Raw genomic sequence first — 16,217 nt, 5'->3', positions numbered from 1 at the left:
ACCTTTTTTATTTTAAAATCTAAATACTATTCAGTGTAATTATCTGAAACAAATCTCTTTAAGGAACCTAATGCTATTTTTAAAAGAAAATTATTAATATTGATATGTAGTTTTATTATTGATATAATTACATTATTACATATATTAATATTATGCATTTTTATTTATATTATTACATACATTAATGTATTGCGTTTTATATGTATTGATATTCTATTTGCCGACACAATCATTCAGAATGAGTGAATGAATGAACTTGTGTATTGAATCACATTAGACTGCATATTTATCTAATTTTGTGTGTGCTTGTGGGTAGACCCCGCAAAAATAAAATTAATCGAATTTGACTGTAACACCGCCGTAATAGCTGGGCTTTAATTTTGAAATCCAGTGAGGGTGTTGCTTTTCGGGCGCGACCGCAGGAGTCAATGAACGCATGAGTACCAGGATGTGAGACACTTTAAACGCACCACGAGGGAACATGAAGCCGACAATGAAGATGAAGAATTCTTAACAAGCAAACATCTTATCGGCAGAGGAGACACCCGAGTTGGATTATGGGTCGCTTGTGGTTCTACTGCACGGTCCTTTTAATAACAAGTGTATTGGTCAACTCCACGTTGACGGACACTGACGACGAGTCGTGCAACGGTGCATTTGATGTTTATTTTGTTTTGGACAGGTGAGGATGTGTAGACAGGAGCTGTATAAGGACGTGCATTTAAAGTTCATAGTGCACAGGCTGCTCGGTGTCCATGTATGGTTGTGTTTTACTTTCCACGTTCCCGCTGCTGCTCTGCAACTTTGCAGCTGCATAAAGTCATCGTGACAAACCGTAAGTTTAAACCAGTTTATTATGAGGGTGCAGAACATGTCAGTGTTAGACAACACACCATAATGGTAAATAATATTTAACAAGTAAATAACAAGGGACATCTCCACAATTTGATGTGATGTGAAATGCAAAGGGAATACAGTCAAGCACCCCCTTTTTCTGTGGGGGTTACAATTTGGTATCACCAGCCAATGGTGAAAATTTGCGAGTAATTGAGACGCTAATAAAAATATTTGGCACATGGCTCGCTCGCTCTCCCCTCAAACCATCCTGCCAGCTTTACGTTGACGTCCTCTGATTTCAGGTCAACATTTGCAATAAAAGTGACTTGTAATTACAGTATTAGATTAGATTCGGCTCCAGAACCCTCCCTTTCTCCATTAGGCTTCACACACTTATTAAACCCTCTTTTAGTGATAAACCGTATAGGTACCACTAGTTTCACTTTTGCGTCTCACAGCAGTAGCGGAGCCAGACATTTTTCACTGGAGTGACCAAGGTGACCACGGCCACCACTGGCCACCATATAGGTCCACCACTGTCAACCACGGTGCCTTCAAGGACCGCCAAACAAAGTGCGAAATCTCAGTGCTTGATGAAAAAACTTCAGTGAAGACATAAACATGTAACAACTGTGGGCATTTTAATCGGTGGTGCTGTGCATTTTACCTGTATCCTCGTGTATTTAGAAATTACCGACTTTGAGTGAATGAGATGTATTTTTCTAAGAACATTTTTGAATGCGAATGTGGGGAACCACTATCAGCTTTGACACTGTGTGTGAGGTAGCAGTTTGTGTACCATATTAGTATTGTGTTTGTAGTTTATAGTGGTGAAGAACTTTGCTGCGTCATACTGAGAGCTGCTTCTAATACAGTGTTTTGCTATATTTGCTTACGGGCAAACTATTAGAAACATAACAATGCACTGTGGGACAAGCACAATAATAAATGTATTGCTAAATAAATACCTCAAAACTGAGCATGTATCGGTTCTTAGTGGATTATGCTGGTGTACGTAATGTTATGGCTGTAATCTAGCACCTGTGAGGGTGATGACGGACACTAAACTGCAGAGAAGACAGCTGATGAATTGTTTGCTGTGTTTGGAATAACTGACATTCTCGTGTTTGTGTGGTCATTGGGCTCGCAGGTCGGGCAGTGTATCGGGACACTGGCATGAGATCTACGGATTTGTGGAGCAGCTCACCAACAAGTTTGTCAGGTCGGTGAGGTGACTTTCTTTTCTGGAATTCTTAGCCCAGATGTTCCACACACACAAGACTTCCACGCTCATAACAAAGTGTCTTTAAAGTACAGGACAATACAAATAGAAGTGGTAAAAAAGTAGGGCAAGTCTATTTTGGACAGAAGACATGGGACCAGGCCACCCAACAGTTCCAAACGTAATCTGGTTAATGGTGGAGAGAGAGTGTGTGTGTGTGTGTGTGTGTGTGTGTGATATCTTTGGGTTTAATAGCAGGTTACTAAATATAAGCCCAGGAAGTGGCGCTGGAAAGACTGGAGAGGATTGTAATGTTATTTTCTCACACATTTGTTGTCCCATTTGGATGTAAATACTTTATATGGATACAATTACTGCTTCAAAATATGGAATTAGTGAAAATGCAAGACTTACTCTGAGATTTTGGCTTGTTTTTTGTGTCCGTTCATCCAGAATTTAGGAGGTCCAAGCTCACTGGTGTTGGACCTGAGAGTGGTCCTGCTGACTCACCATCCCTATTTGTTGGATGTTTTATGAGCTTGAGGTTCTGCTTGGGCCAGTGAGGTTATTGCGCACCGAAATCCTCTGAGCATGCCGTCATGCACCTCTGCCTTGTGCACGAGGGCACAGTCGGCACTTCCCAAGTCAGGGGTGTCCTAACTTTTTTTCCACAGAGGGCTGCACACACAAATATTGAAGCACGTGGGACACCTCTAATGTATTTCATTTTGTATTCTACAAGCAATCCATGGAAGGTCAATATATGCTAATCTACCTGAGCAAAACATCCACATCATAGCTTTGTGTTAGCAAAGCAATTGTTGTAGTACCTAATAATTTAGCACATGAATAATTCATTCTTGTTGATTTTATTTTTAGAATATGATATGAAAATGGCCCCGTGCCACACTTTGAACACCGCTGTCCTAAGTGGAATGGTGTTGATCATGGTAATATTTCGATACTAATGTTACAAGCTGTAGTTAAAGCTGGTGTGGTGTTTGACTCTGCTCACTTCCGTGCTGCGAGCTTGAGTTTCATTCCCACTCAGGGATGCTTGAATTGGAATTTGACTCCTGTCCTTTGCTGATAAAACTATTGCATGCATTTGTGATGTCTGTAATTTTGTAACAGGCTGCTGCAGAAACTCTAAAGACTCTCTAGAACAGGGGTGTCCAGACTTTTTCCAGCGTGGGCCACATCATGAAAAATGAAAGGATGCATGAAAGCATATTTTGTAAAGCAACATATGCTAAAAAGTTATATTTATTTTAAGAAAAAACTGCATCTCAGCTTTGTGATAAGGTGAAAAAGCCTATTACTTGTATGAATTTTGCTCTTCCCCCCCATTTTTTTTTTTTTAAGTTTTCCAAATATTTTGCAATATTAAGACTTTATTATGATCATATTTTGACTTATTTAATTAACTTTTTTCCCCAAACTAATTTTTCAGAAATTACAACTTCCATTTTGTTACGCTTATCCGGGTCTGGGTCTCAGTAGGGAAGTCCAGACTTCCCGGTCCCCGGCCAACTCTTCCAGTTCCATCGGGAGGACCCAAGGTATTCCCAGGCCAGCTGTGAAACATACCGGCATCCAGCGTGTGCTAGGTCTGCCCTGGCGCCTTTTCCCAGCTGGGAATGCCCAGAACATCTCACCAGGGAGGCATCCGGACTAGATGCCCGAGCCACCTGAACTGGCTCCTCTTGATGTGAAGGAGCAGGGGCCCTACCCTTAGCCCCTCCCGGATGACCGAGCTCCTCACCCTAAATTTTGTTTTGAATGGCATTCGAGGACGGGCGCCTGGGGGACCCAGTCTTTGGTGGCCAAATTTGATTCTTGGGAAATTACAACTTTATTTGTTGTTTTGCTTATTCAGTTTTTTTCTTTAATATTTCATTTTTATGCTGCTAAAATTGCATTATTTTTTCCTCATAATAATACAAACTTATTGTTGTGAAATTACAACTTTTTTTCATTAGATAACTTTTCTGTGAATATTTTAACCTTGTAAAATTACTACTGATTTTGCATTTTTTCTGTTGTTTTTTTCTTGTACAATGATATTGTTATTGAATGTGCCGCGGGCCAATAAAAAAAACAGCCACGCACCTCAAATTGCCCCCAGGCTGAACTTTGCACACCCTTGCTTTAGCTTCTCTACAGTGCTGCTGCTCAAATGCTGACGAGAAGAGAGCAGAGGAAACATCAGTTGTGAGTTGGTGCGTAGTACTGTAAATGATGGCTCCATATGTTGTGTGTTTCAGTCCCAGGATGAGGGTGTCCTACATTGTCTTCTCAGCCCAATCCGTTGTAATCCTGCCACTAACTGGAGACAGGTACTTCCTGCTCTTCTTAATAGAAATCATTGGATAACCACATCACATCACACAGAAACTGGTCTCTTATCAGCTTTGTGTACATTTTAACCCACCTTGTCCGCAATCTGGTTTCGCAGGTCCAAGATTGATGAAGGCTTGAATAAACTGAGCCAAATCAACCCTGCTGGTGAAACGTATATGCACGAAGGCTTGAGGGCGGTACGTGTCAACTCATGTGAAAAGAGCTCATTGAATTAAAAAAAATGCAGAAAGTGCAGCAAGACAACAGCGGGGGTGGGGGTTTAGGGTGTACAGGTGTGTATGGAGGTGATGCATGTAGTAGACAGATTAAGGCAAAGGTAGACAGTCACGTTTTGCTTTCACTCATCAGGTGTCGGAGCAGATGAAAACACAAATGACGCCATCTCGCAGCATCATCATCGTTCTGACCGATGGCAAGCTGGAGGTTTACCCCTTTGAGCTGAGTGTGCAGGAGGTGACACACACACACACATCTTGCATTACTACGGTGAAATAATGAAATGCAAACCGCATGATGCAAGCGTCGTATTTGGCTGCAGACTTTGTACAACCTTTTTCTTCCTGCTTGTTGAATTAAGTGAGATGTAGCAGCAAGCAGCATATCATGCACTGTCTTCAATAAAGAAGCTTATTTCTGTGACAAGGACATCAATATACAGTTAAACCTTGGTTTCCGAACGCCCCCCAGTTTTTGTATGATTAAAAAATTGTACCCCATTTTTTATACCCCAAGTTTTTGTACACTGTCTCGGTTATTGTTTGCCGTGTACTGTATCATTCTGCAAAATCCCAAAGAAAGCACCCAACGACTCACCGAACGCTTATCCTACATATCTTTCATTCTAGTCGGGTGTTGGTGTCCTTCCGGTTTAATGGGTTGAATTTGAGCTTCACTTTTTTTGTTCACACACGATGGTTATGGTGAAAGTCTGCATATTAATTTCATAACAAATTGAAGGGGAAAGTTTAACAATCATGATAAAGCAGCTTCCGAAGTAGAAAAATACATACAACCAACGATCAAGTCTCATTTGCGAGGGAATCGCCACTCACAGTGCAGGGATTGGAACGCCAATATTAAATTAAATCTTCAAGATTAAACACACTTAATGCACAAAATAATCATCAAACTTATTTATTTCTTCACATGATGCACACCTCCTTTCCTGCTCCGTTCTCTTTGAGCCGTGAGGCGTTCATGTGCACTCGTAATTGTGAGAGTTAGGTGCTAATTGTTTTTCATTTTTATTCCCTGTGACAATTAGTGTACCCCTAGGGGTACGCGTACCCCACTTTGGGAACATAGGCCATAGCAGAATGGTGTAATTCCCATATGATCTTCCACAATGTTTGTGTTGCTTCCAGGCTGACCAAGCCAGAGGTTTTGGAGCCAGAGTGTACTGTGTCGGGGTCATGGACTTTGACCACAAACAGGTACAAGCTCAAGATGTTTGACGTCTGTCACAGTAAGAGCTTTATTTCTCTTTCGGTGTGTGTGTGTTTGTCTTTTTGGGTTGTCAGCTGGGTTCCCGCTGAGAGATGAATAACAAGAAGAGTACAAGGCGTTTAAAGTTTGTTGTCTGCGTCTTACTGAGTTTATTCAAAAACATTTTGTTAGGCAGCGTGTTTGACTCATCTTTTCCTGGGAGATGCTTTGTGTTCTTCCTGTGCATGTGTGTGATGCAGCCAATGAATACATGGATGAAAGGATGTAAGATGCCCTCAAGTTGTTTTCATGCTAAATCCAGCCAAAGTGTTTTACCACTGACAGTGCTAGTGCTCACTGTAGCACATCAACAGGAAATGTGTGAGTGTTGTTATGAATGAGCCTCAGTGGATTTCTTACTTGTCAAAGCCAGCAAGGACTGTTGATTTTGAATCAGAACCTGACAGAAGACAGCCAGTCATTAGTTCCTCAGGAACTAGTCGAAATGTATGTGCCTTAGTCATTAGTTCCTCATTAGTTCTTCATTAGTTCCTCAGTAACTAGTCAAAATGTATGCGCTTTAGTCATTAGTTCCTCATTAGTTCCTCAGTAACTAGTCAAAATGAATGCGCCTTAGTCATTAGTTCCTCAGTAACTAGTCAAAATGTATGCACCTTAGTCATTAGTTCCTCATTAGTTCCTCAGTAACTAGTCAAAATGCATGCGCCTTAGTCATTAGTTCCTCAGTAACTAGTCAAAATGTATGCGCCTTTGCCATTAGTTCCTCATTAGTTCTTCATTAGTTCCTCAGTAACTAGTCTAAATGTGTGCGCCTTAGTCATTAGTTCTTCATTAGGTCCTCAGTCACTAGTCAAAATGTATGCGCCTAAGTCATTAGTTCCTCACTAGTTCTTCATTAGGTCCTCAGTAACTATTGCATTTTTGTGTACCTTATTGTTAAGTATGATCTCTTATCTTTGTCATTTAAATTTGATTCACTTCCTGTGTGAAAAGAAGGAAGGTGTTGAGGTAAATGAAAAATAAAAATGTTAAAAACAAGGATAAGGATTGTGCATGTCAACAACACGTGTCAACATAAACGGAACCATTTTTATAGAAATTACTTATTATTTGGGTCTCAAATTTTATAAGTCGGGAAAGGCGGTCGACCTCGTTTTAAGGCTTTTGTGATCGGTGTTGAAAGGCATTTATCAGCATATGCCGATCACATGCTTTTCACATAAATTGGCCGGTATTGATCGGTGGCCGATTGATTGAGCATTCCTAGAATAAAGTCATAATTACAAGAACAACATTTACAAGAAGAAACTTGAAATACTTGAAAATCTTTTTTTTTTTTTATAAACAGCAGAAATGGAAAAGACAGCTGTAATTTTATGAGAATAACGTCAAAATATTAAGAGAAAAAAGTTGTATTCTAATGAGAAAAAAAGGTTGCAATTTTGCAAGAACAACCTCGGAATTTTATGAGGAAAAATAATGTCATTTAGTAGCATAGAGTTTAAATATTAAAGAAAAAATGTTAGATTTTAAATGTTGTAATATTATGAGAAATAAACCACAGAAAATAAAGTTATAATATTATGGGAATGAAGACAAAATATCATGGAAATAAAGTCTTAATATTATGAAAATAAAATGTATGAAACTGATTTAAGAAGAAATATTTGGAAAATTTAAAAAAACAGCAAAAATGGGAAAAAAGAGCAAAGAGAAAAGTTCATACCTATATCACAAAGCTGACATACAGTTTTTGTTCTTGAAAAACAGTATATATATAACATATATACATGTGTTGCTTTGCAAAATAACAAAATGGCCCTTGCGTCGCTTCATTTTTCACTGTGTGGCCCTCGATGAAAAAGGTTTGGACACCCCTGGCGTAGGCAAAGTGATGTTCAGCACTGCTGACCCACAGTGCACAGAGGAAGTCATTAGTGTGCTCCAATTCAATAATGCCAGACAAACTTCCTGCCCTGCTGTCATTAAAGCAGGAGATGAAAGCTCCTGACAGTATTTCCCTCCTTAAATGCTGCCGGTGGTTAAAAAGCAGCCACTGAGTTAACAGCGGAGCGTAAACAAGCACACATGAAACTTACATCACCGTCCATTGTTGTTATTTGTGTTACAGCTTGCTGAAATAGCAGATGGCGCGGAGCAAGTCTTCCCAGTGCTGTCGGGCTTCCATGCTCTCAAAGATGTCGTCAGCTCTGTGAGCCCTCATCCCAAACAGTACCAAGCATTCATGTCCGAGCATGCATCTCACCATCACGTCTATTTTGACCCTCTTTGACTGCACGCAGATCCTCAGGCAGTCCTGCTCAGAAATCTTCACAATAGAACCATCCAGTGTTTGTGTAAATGGTTAGTAGTTACACAGAATGTGTAACATGTTTGCATACAGTGACGTCACAAGGTCGTATTTGACTTTTTGTCTGCAGAGTCTTTCAGTGTGGTGCTGAGAGGCAGCGGCTTCAGCGGCTCAAAAAGGACAGACAACATTCTTTGCGTTCTCACAGTCAGCCAAAACACATACAGTGGGTATAAGCAACAACTCGGGATGGGCGCAGCGATTCATTGATCGTTAAGAATCGATTGTGTAGTGAAGCAGTACTCTGTACTGTTGGAGTCCAGCTCAATTCATTTGCACGGGGTATTGCATTTAGTACAGCCTTTTTTTTGTTACTTTTGTCTATACAGTATTTTGTCTGTATATTATTTATTCTGTATTTTTCAGTTTTTGATTTATTATTCAATGTATTATGTTTTTCTTTCTCTCTATGTATTTTTAAACAACAATTGCTGCTAGCTCATTACCGCTGTGTGGGATAAATATTTAAGTCTTCTCATAGCTTTGACATCAATAGCTTAGAGCTGTTAGTTCTTTTTAATGGGCAACACCGTCAAGCTTTCTTTCTTAAATGTATTCCACGCTGGTATGTTTTACGGACACCCCACAATGCAAACACACGTCTCATCAGGGTTAAACGTTTCCTGTGCCGCTCGGTGTAAACATGACTTGAAACTGTTGAGGTTGCAGCCTCGTCTAACATAATTAGAAGCTATCATCATCCATGAAGCGATATTATTATGTGCACATGTCTGTGCTGCAGGGGAGAGTTAGCAGTGATAAACAGTGGCTGCTTTAGTCGGAGGACAAGGGAGTCATTATGAGAGTGAAGGGAGGGAGGATGAGTGAGACAGTATTAGAAAATGGATGAAGAAGGGAAGGATTGGGTTCACTAAGAGGACATGCTGCCATGTGATTGGGTCGTGCTTCTCTTCTTGCTGTTAGTTTGTATTGTTCAATCACTGAAACATATGTCCCACACATAAAACAGTATGTCACAAAAGTGAGTGGAAGCATGTTATATATCTTCTTAACTCATTCAACACCAAAGACGGATTTATACGTTTTCATAAACCCGAATGCCCGATCCCAAAGATGTATTGATGCGTTTTTTTTGCTCAAGAGGCAAAAAGAGGTGACGACGCAACTGTACACTAATGGATGACACTTTTAAAGCAGCTTTAAGCCATAAAAACGGCCACAAGGTGGCAGAAGTGCATTTGATAAGAGCTCGGCATGTGAATGTGAATGGAAAAAAAACACGTGACAGCAAGGAAGAAGTGGAAGAACATGGAGGAGTGTAGCGTGCAGAAGGTTACGCTTTTTAGGGAAATTTGAACGCGTGCACACACTCGCACACACAGTTACAAATGTGAAAACTGTAAATAGTTCATGAATTGTTATTTTGATGTAAAACAGCCCTTTTTTGTGTTGTTTATGTTGGTAACATTGTTTAGATATTTCAGCTGTCACAGAACAAAAACTTTGTGTCAGCGTGAAAGTTGTGCTTGAAATGTATCTTTTCACAAGAAGTTGCTTTTTTCCCATTTTTAGTCAGGAACTGATATTTTCCTGAAATGTGCCTATGTTCCACTAATGTTTACTAAAGAACGGAAAAAAGTAGAAACAAACTTGTTTTTGGTAGGTTCCATGTTTATAAAGCCATCATTCTGTGTGTCTTAGTCAAAATCGTCTAAAATGGCTGCCACCGAAAGGGTTGTCTTTTGAAAAATGTCTGGGATTGAATAATTCAAGGGGAAACAAATTTGGATAGAAGTGAAAATGACTCAACACAGCGTTAATACATGAATACCAAGATATTTGGGTCTTGATACGGTCAAGCGTGGCAGTGGTAGCGTCACGGTCTGGGGTGGCATGAGTGCTGCTGGCACGGGGGAGCTGCGGTTCATTAAGGGAAACCGTGATTCCAACATAATAGAACACGTGACTGACTTGCGTTTGTTTCTTCCAAGGCCAGAGGGCAACAGTAGTTGTAGACGGTCATCTGCTGTGTCCAGCTCCTGTGCTCCATGAGGTTGGGCAGTAAGTCACACACACGTTTGCATTTCTAATTCTTTATTCAGCAAAAGAATCCCAAGTTGTCTCATAAACCAAAACAGCAATGAGTCATTAACAAAAAAAAAAGAAAGAAAAATGCCTTTCTCGAGGTTTACTTGGCTCAACATCAGTTTTTTTTTTTTTAATGACATCACCTTGTCTGTATTTATGACACCAGCTTGGTTTCGGCACGAGCTCAAATCTGGGAGCTGAAAATACGTATTTGAGGAACACCCAGAGAAATCTTCAGTGTCGTCTTTCTCACAGCTGAAACGATCTCAGCTGCTTCAACCTCAACAATCCCTGCAAAAAAACACCTAATCAAGGAAACGTGTTCCAGATATGGTAACAGGTCATCAATGGACACGACTTTAAGGTTTTGGCACTAAACACGTTGCAGGTCACCAAGATCTAAGTGTTGAGGATCTTGTATTGGTAGGGTGTTGATGAAGAATGAATTATCTCGTCCAGTCGGATTGGCAATAATTCAAAATTGAAGGACTTGGCTTGGATGTGCAAGACCACTTTACTCCACTCCAGACTCGTAGGTCCACTTGACTCCAATGCAAAAATTGGCTGTAAAAAGTGACCATAAATGATTGGAACTGCTTTTATTCATCCTGCACAAGCAAAAGCTCAAACCTTTTCTGATGTTTTGCAGGTCAGTTGAGGTGCTGGTTAGCTTGAACGACGGCCAGTCTTATATCTCGGCTCCCATTACCATCTATGCCACAACCTGTGTGAGTATCCTTGTACCAGGAAATAAACATGAATACACTACATCCCTGCCTTTTGCAGGGGTTATGTTCCGATACGCCAGGGGTGTCCAAACCTTTTCCAGCGAGGGCCACATAGTAAAAAATGAAAGGAAATGTGTATATTTTGTAAAGCAACACATGTAGATATGCTAAGAAGTTACTGTATGTATATTTCACTAAAAACTTCATAGGTGAAAACAAGTATCAACTTCATTCTTTTTTCCCTCATTTTTACATTTCTTTTTTTAAATTTTTCAAATATTTCAGCTTTCTTCTTCAGTAATTTTTGTCATTTTTGTTCTTGTAATATTTTGACATTATTCCCATAATATTATAACTTTTTCACAACCTAATTTTCCAAAAATTACAACTTGATTTTATTGTGTTTCTTATAATATTACAACTTTTTAAAAAATGTATTTTTTCTTAATATTTCAACTTTGTGCTACTAAAATAACATTATTTTTTCTCATAATACTGAGTTTATTCTTGTAAAATTGTCTCTCTAAAATTGTCTCTCTCTCTGAAACTCCGGTTTCCTCCCACATTCCAAAAAACATGCATGTTAGGTTAATTGGCGACTCTAAATGTATGAATGTGTCTGTGAACGGTTGTTTGTCAGTATGTGCCCTGTGGCTACCAACCAGTCCAGGGTGTACCCTGGACCCTAATGAGGATAAGCAGCATAGAAAATAGATTGGTTGTTTTTAGAATGCGTCAATAAAAAAAAAAAAACAGCCACGGGTCGCAAATGGCCCCGCACTTTGGACACCCCTGTGATGCGATGATCATAATGAGTGTAATGACTAGATTAGATTCATCTCCAGAACCCTGTTTGCTTGCCACAGTCAGACGGGAGTTGGGTGTTGTGGTTGCTGTTGGCTCTTCTGATTTTGCTGCTTCTCGGTTTCCTTTGGTGGTTCTGGCCTCTGTGCTGCACTGTGGTGAGTCCAAAGTCGGACACATGAACCTGAAAGTCAATACTCATAATCAAAATACTCAGTCAGGTGTTGTGTTTCCTCATGACAGGTGATCAGAGACCCTCCACCAGCTCGTGCGCCTCCTCGCCCTCCAGTAATTGTGAGTAGACCACAGAAAATGGATTGTCTTGCAAAACACCGGACTGGATGATGCAACAAAATGAGGCTCGTTGCTCTGTTCAATGTGTAGAATAAAATGTAAGAGTACACAAATGCTGCATATTTCATGTGCAACCTATTTTCATGTAAATACCCAAATACCACATGTGCAATATTATTTATTCATTCACAACATCACTTTACTGTTACTTGGCGAGGTTTGTGTTCTAGGTTTATTGCATGTTGTTAATATGTTTACAGTAGATGTTTACAATATACTTTAGTTATATACAGAGACAGTGGAAAAAACAAGAACTAACATTAAACTGTATGTACAAATTGCATAAATCAGGGGTAAATGTAACTAATAGAGCAGCATTGCCATCTGCTGGCTCGTACTGGTACTGCAACCACCGTGGCTCCTGTAAGTCTGCGTAACGGAGCAACATTGCTATCGAGTGACTTTCACTGGTACTGCAACCGCAGGATTTTTCTTCCTGCTTTAATGTAACTGTAGGGAATGTTTTCATAATGTAAACCCATGTTGAAAACATTGGATGGAAAGGTTAAAGTGTGGCAAAAATCTTTTAACGCTGTTAAGGAGCAAGAAGAAGATTTCTCCCCCAAACACAAGTGGCCCACAGTGGATGCGTCATATTATGGGGGCAGAGGTCCTGGTGGAATCAAACGCATGGAGGTGAGATACGATGGACTCCAAGTAATCCTATGAAAAATCTATGCAGTGTAGTAGTTGCTTCCCTTTGATCGTTTAGTTTGTGGTACAAGTTGGCTGCGTATGCACGTGTTGTAGGTCCGCTGGGGGCAGAAGGGGTCCACAGAGGAAGGCTCAAGGCTGGAGAAAGCCAAAAATGCTGTAGTCACCATGCCGGATGACGCGGTGGAGCCCATCATACCTCGACCACCACCAAGACCTCCCCCCGTCTATAACCCCCTCCCACAGGACAAATGGTACACTCCCATCAAGGTAAGGATTGGAAGATGAAATATATGCTTACTGGATATGGAATCATGTGATCTTCATGTGACCTTCAGGGGCGTTTTGATGCGTTGTTGGCGTTGTTGAGAAGACAATACGACAGGGTGGCCATCATGAGGCCGACGCCACACGACAAGGCAAGAATACATTCATTCCGTTTCTACTTGTATGACCTCGTTAACAGGCACGCATTCAAAGGGAATGTATGCACTGTCAACATGTATGCTCAGCATTCGCCCTGTAAAATCACCAATGTATCCATTATTGTTTCCATCATGATCCACTTATGCTGAATGACAGCTGCCTGCGGATTTGTATTTTTATTTTTACCAAAAATCTGCAAATGTGTGGGGCTGTAAATGGCGACTTGTGAATGTGCCACGATGAGCCACTGTGGTTGGACTTTTTAGGACGTGATGGATAGAAAACATACAACAGTATACAGCATATTAGCACTGGGACCATGTACGTGTATATGTATAGAAAACATACTAAAAGAAATACTATCATACTATCATACTAACATGTATATGTATAGAAAACATACTAGAAGAAATACTATCATACTATCATGTATATGTATAGAAAACATACTAGAAGAAATACTATCATACTATCATGTATATGTATAGAAAACATACTAGAAGAAATACTATCATACTATCATACTATCATGTATATGTATAGAAAACATACTAGAAGAAATACTATCATACTATCATCATGTATATGTATAGAAAACATACTAGAAGAAATACTATCATACTATCATCATGTATATGTATAGAAAACATACTAGAAGAAATACTATCATACTATCATACTATCATGTATATGTATAGAAAACATACTAGAAGAAATACTATCATACTATCATACTATCATGTATATGTATAGAAAACATACTAGAAGAAATACTATCATACTATCATACTATCATGTATATGTATAGAAAACATACTAGAAGAAATACTATCATACTATCATACTATCATGTATATGTATAGAAAACATACTAGAAGAAATACTATCATACTATCATGTATATGTATAGAAAACATACTAGAAGAAATACTATCATACTATCATACTATCATGTATATGTATAGAAAACATACTAGAAGAAATACTATCATACTATCATACTATCATGTATATGTATAGAAAACATACTAGAAGAAATACTATCATACTATCACACTATCATGTATATGTATAGAAAACATACTAGAAGAAATACTATCATACTATCACACTATCATGTATATGTATAGAAAACATACTAGAAGAAATACTATCATACTATCATACTATCATGTATATGTATAGAAAACATACTACAAGAAATACTATCATACTATCACACTATCATGTATATGTATAGAAAACATACTACAAGAAATACTATCATACTATCACACTATCATGTATATGTATAGAAAACATACTAGAAGAAATACTATCATAAATGTTCTACACATGTGATTCTATGTGTGTAGCTCTGTGTTTAATTCTGTTTGTGACAACTCAACACATGAAATGACATAGTTCTACACATGTGGATCTATGTGTGTGTGTGCCACTCTGGGTGTGATTCTGTGTGTAGTTCTATGTGTGAGAACTATGTGTGTAGATCTATGTGTAATTCTATGTCTCTAGCTCTAGCTCTATATGGGCCGCACGGTGGTCTAGTGGTTAGCACGTTGGCCAATACAGGAACAGCCAGGAGATCGGGATTCTCCCCTGGGCATTTCTGTGTGGAGTTTGCATGTTCTCCCCGTGTACGCGTGGGCTTCCTCCCACATTCCAAAAACATGCAGGTGAGGTTAATTGGCGACTCTAAATTGTCCATAGGTATGAATATGAGTGTGAATGGTTGTTTGTCTATATGTGCCCTGCCATTGGCTGGCCACCAGTCCAGGGTGTACCCCGCCTGTCGGCCGAAGTCAGCTGGAATAGGCTCCAGCATGCGACCCTAATGAGGATGAAGCGGTATAGAAAATGGATGGATAGTTCTATATGTGAGAACTATATGTGTAGATCTATGAGAATTCTATGCATGTCTTTCTATGTGTGAGAACTTTGTAGCTGTAATTCTATGTGAGAACTATGTGTGTAGATCTATGTGTAATTCTATTTATGTACTTCTATGTGTGAGAACAACGTGTGTAATTCTATGTGTGTAGTTCTATGTGCGAGAACTATGTGTTTAGATCTATATTACGTGTGAGAACTACTGTATGTGTGTAGATTTTTGTGTGTAATTCTATGTGTGAGAACTATGTGTCTAGATCTATGTGTAATTCTGTGTGTAATTCTATGTGTGAGAACTATGTGTGTAGATCTATGTGTAATTCTATGTGTGAGAACTATGTGTGTAGATCTATGTGTAATTCTGTGTGTGTGACAACGAGACACATAGAATCACACATAGATCTACACATGTGGATCTATGTGCGAAAACTAGACACATGGAATTACACATAGATCCACACACATAGACCCAGAACTCACATACATAGAAATGCACACACAGACCCACACATGGAACCAGACACATAGAATTACACATAGATCCACATACATAGAAATGCACACACCAGAACCATCCATCCATCATCTATGCAACTTATCCTCACTGGGGTCACGGACGTATGCTGGAGCCTATCCCAGCTGATTGTGGGCGAGAGGCGGGGTTACAGCCTGGACTGGTGGCCAGCCAATGGCAGGGCACAAACAAGCATTCACACCTATGGAGCTATGCTGGAGTGTCCAGGGCACGATGCACACAAATGTTAAATATAGGATGATACAGCATATAGAAGCTATACTGTAAAATGAATATTTATAGGATGTGATGAATAGAAGACACTCCCGAAACGTCATTTAAGGACGATGTATAGAAAAGATCATGCTCTTAAGGATGTTTTGAGGATTTGACTTCAGTTTCTGTTTTTTGTGTTTGCAGGGCCGCTGCATCAATTTCACCAGAGTTCACTGAGCCTGAAAGGCGGGAAATGTATTTCTATGTTAGACCAACGACAGCTGACATATTATCCTGTTTTGTGATCAAATGTAAATAATAGTTATTAAACGTCTTTATATG

The 16,217-nt window shown here is 39.5% G+C and overlaps 1 protein-coding gene across 6 annotated transcripts in view; it reads left to right on the top strand.

The window, feature by feature from the left end:
• The window catches only part of antxr2b (ANTXR cell adhesion molecule 2b), a 20,576-nt gene extending 4,359 nt beyond the window's left edge, over positions 1-16,217 (top strand). For 3 of the 6 annotated variants that reach the window (XM_054756536.1, XM_054756537.1, XM_054756538.1), the window contains 16 exons: positions 1,988-2,059; positions 4,327-4,398; positions 4,518-4,599; positions 4,772-4,876; positions 5,788-5,856; positions 8,001-8,081; positions 8,173-8,233; positions 8,311-8,406; positions 10,193-10,262; positions 10,939-11,017; positions 11,884-11,979; positions 12,065-12,115; positions 12,716-12,811; positions 12,926-13,099; positions 13,168-13,248; positions 16,080-16,217. In XM_054756536.1, coding sequence (XP_054612511.1) covers positions 1,988-2,059; positions 4,327-4,398; positions 4,518-4,599; positions 4,772-4,876; positions 5,788-5,856; positions 8,001-8,081; positions 8,173-8,233; positions 8,311-8,406; positions 10,193-10,262; positions 10,939-11,017; positions 11,884-11,979; positions 12,065-12,115; positions 12,716-12,811; positions 12,926-13,099; positions 13,168-13,248; positions 16,080-16,112 — 1,318 coding nt within the window. In that variant the 3' untranslated portion in view covers positions 16,113-16,217. The other 3 variants (XM_054756535.1, XM_054756539.1, XM_054756540.1) reach the window with 3 other exon arrangements.

This window comes from Dunckerocampus dactyliophorus, chromosome 17 (genome assembly GCF_027744805.1).
Source record: "Dunckerocampus dactyliophorus isolate RoL2022-P2 chromosome 17, RoL_Ddac_1.1, whole genome shotgun sequence".
NCBI lineage: Eukaryota > Metazoa > Chordata > Actinopteri > Syngnathiformes > Syngnathidae > Dunckerocampus > Dunckerocampus dactyliophorus.
Note: the sequence above shows the minus strand (reverse complement) of the source record. Positions and strands in the feature narration are given on the sequence as shown.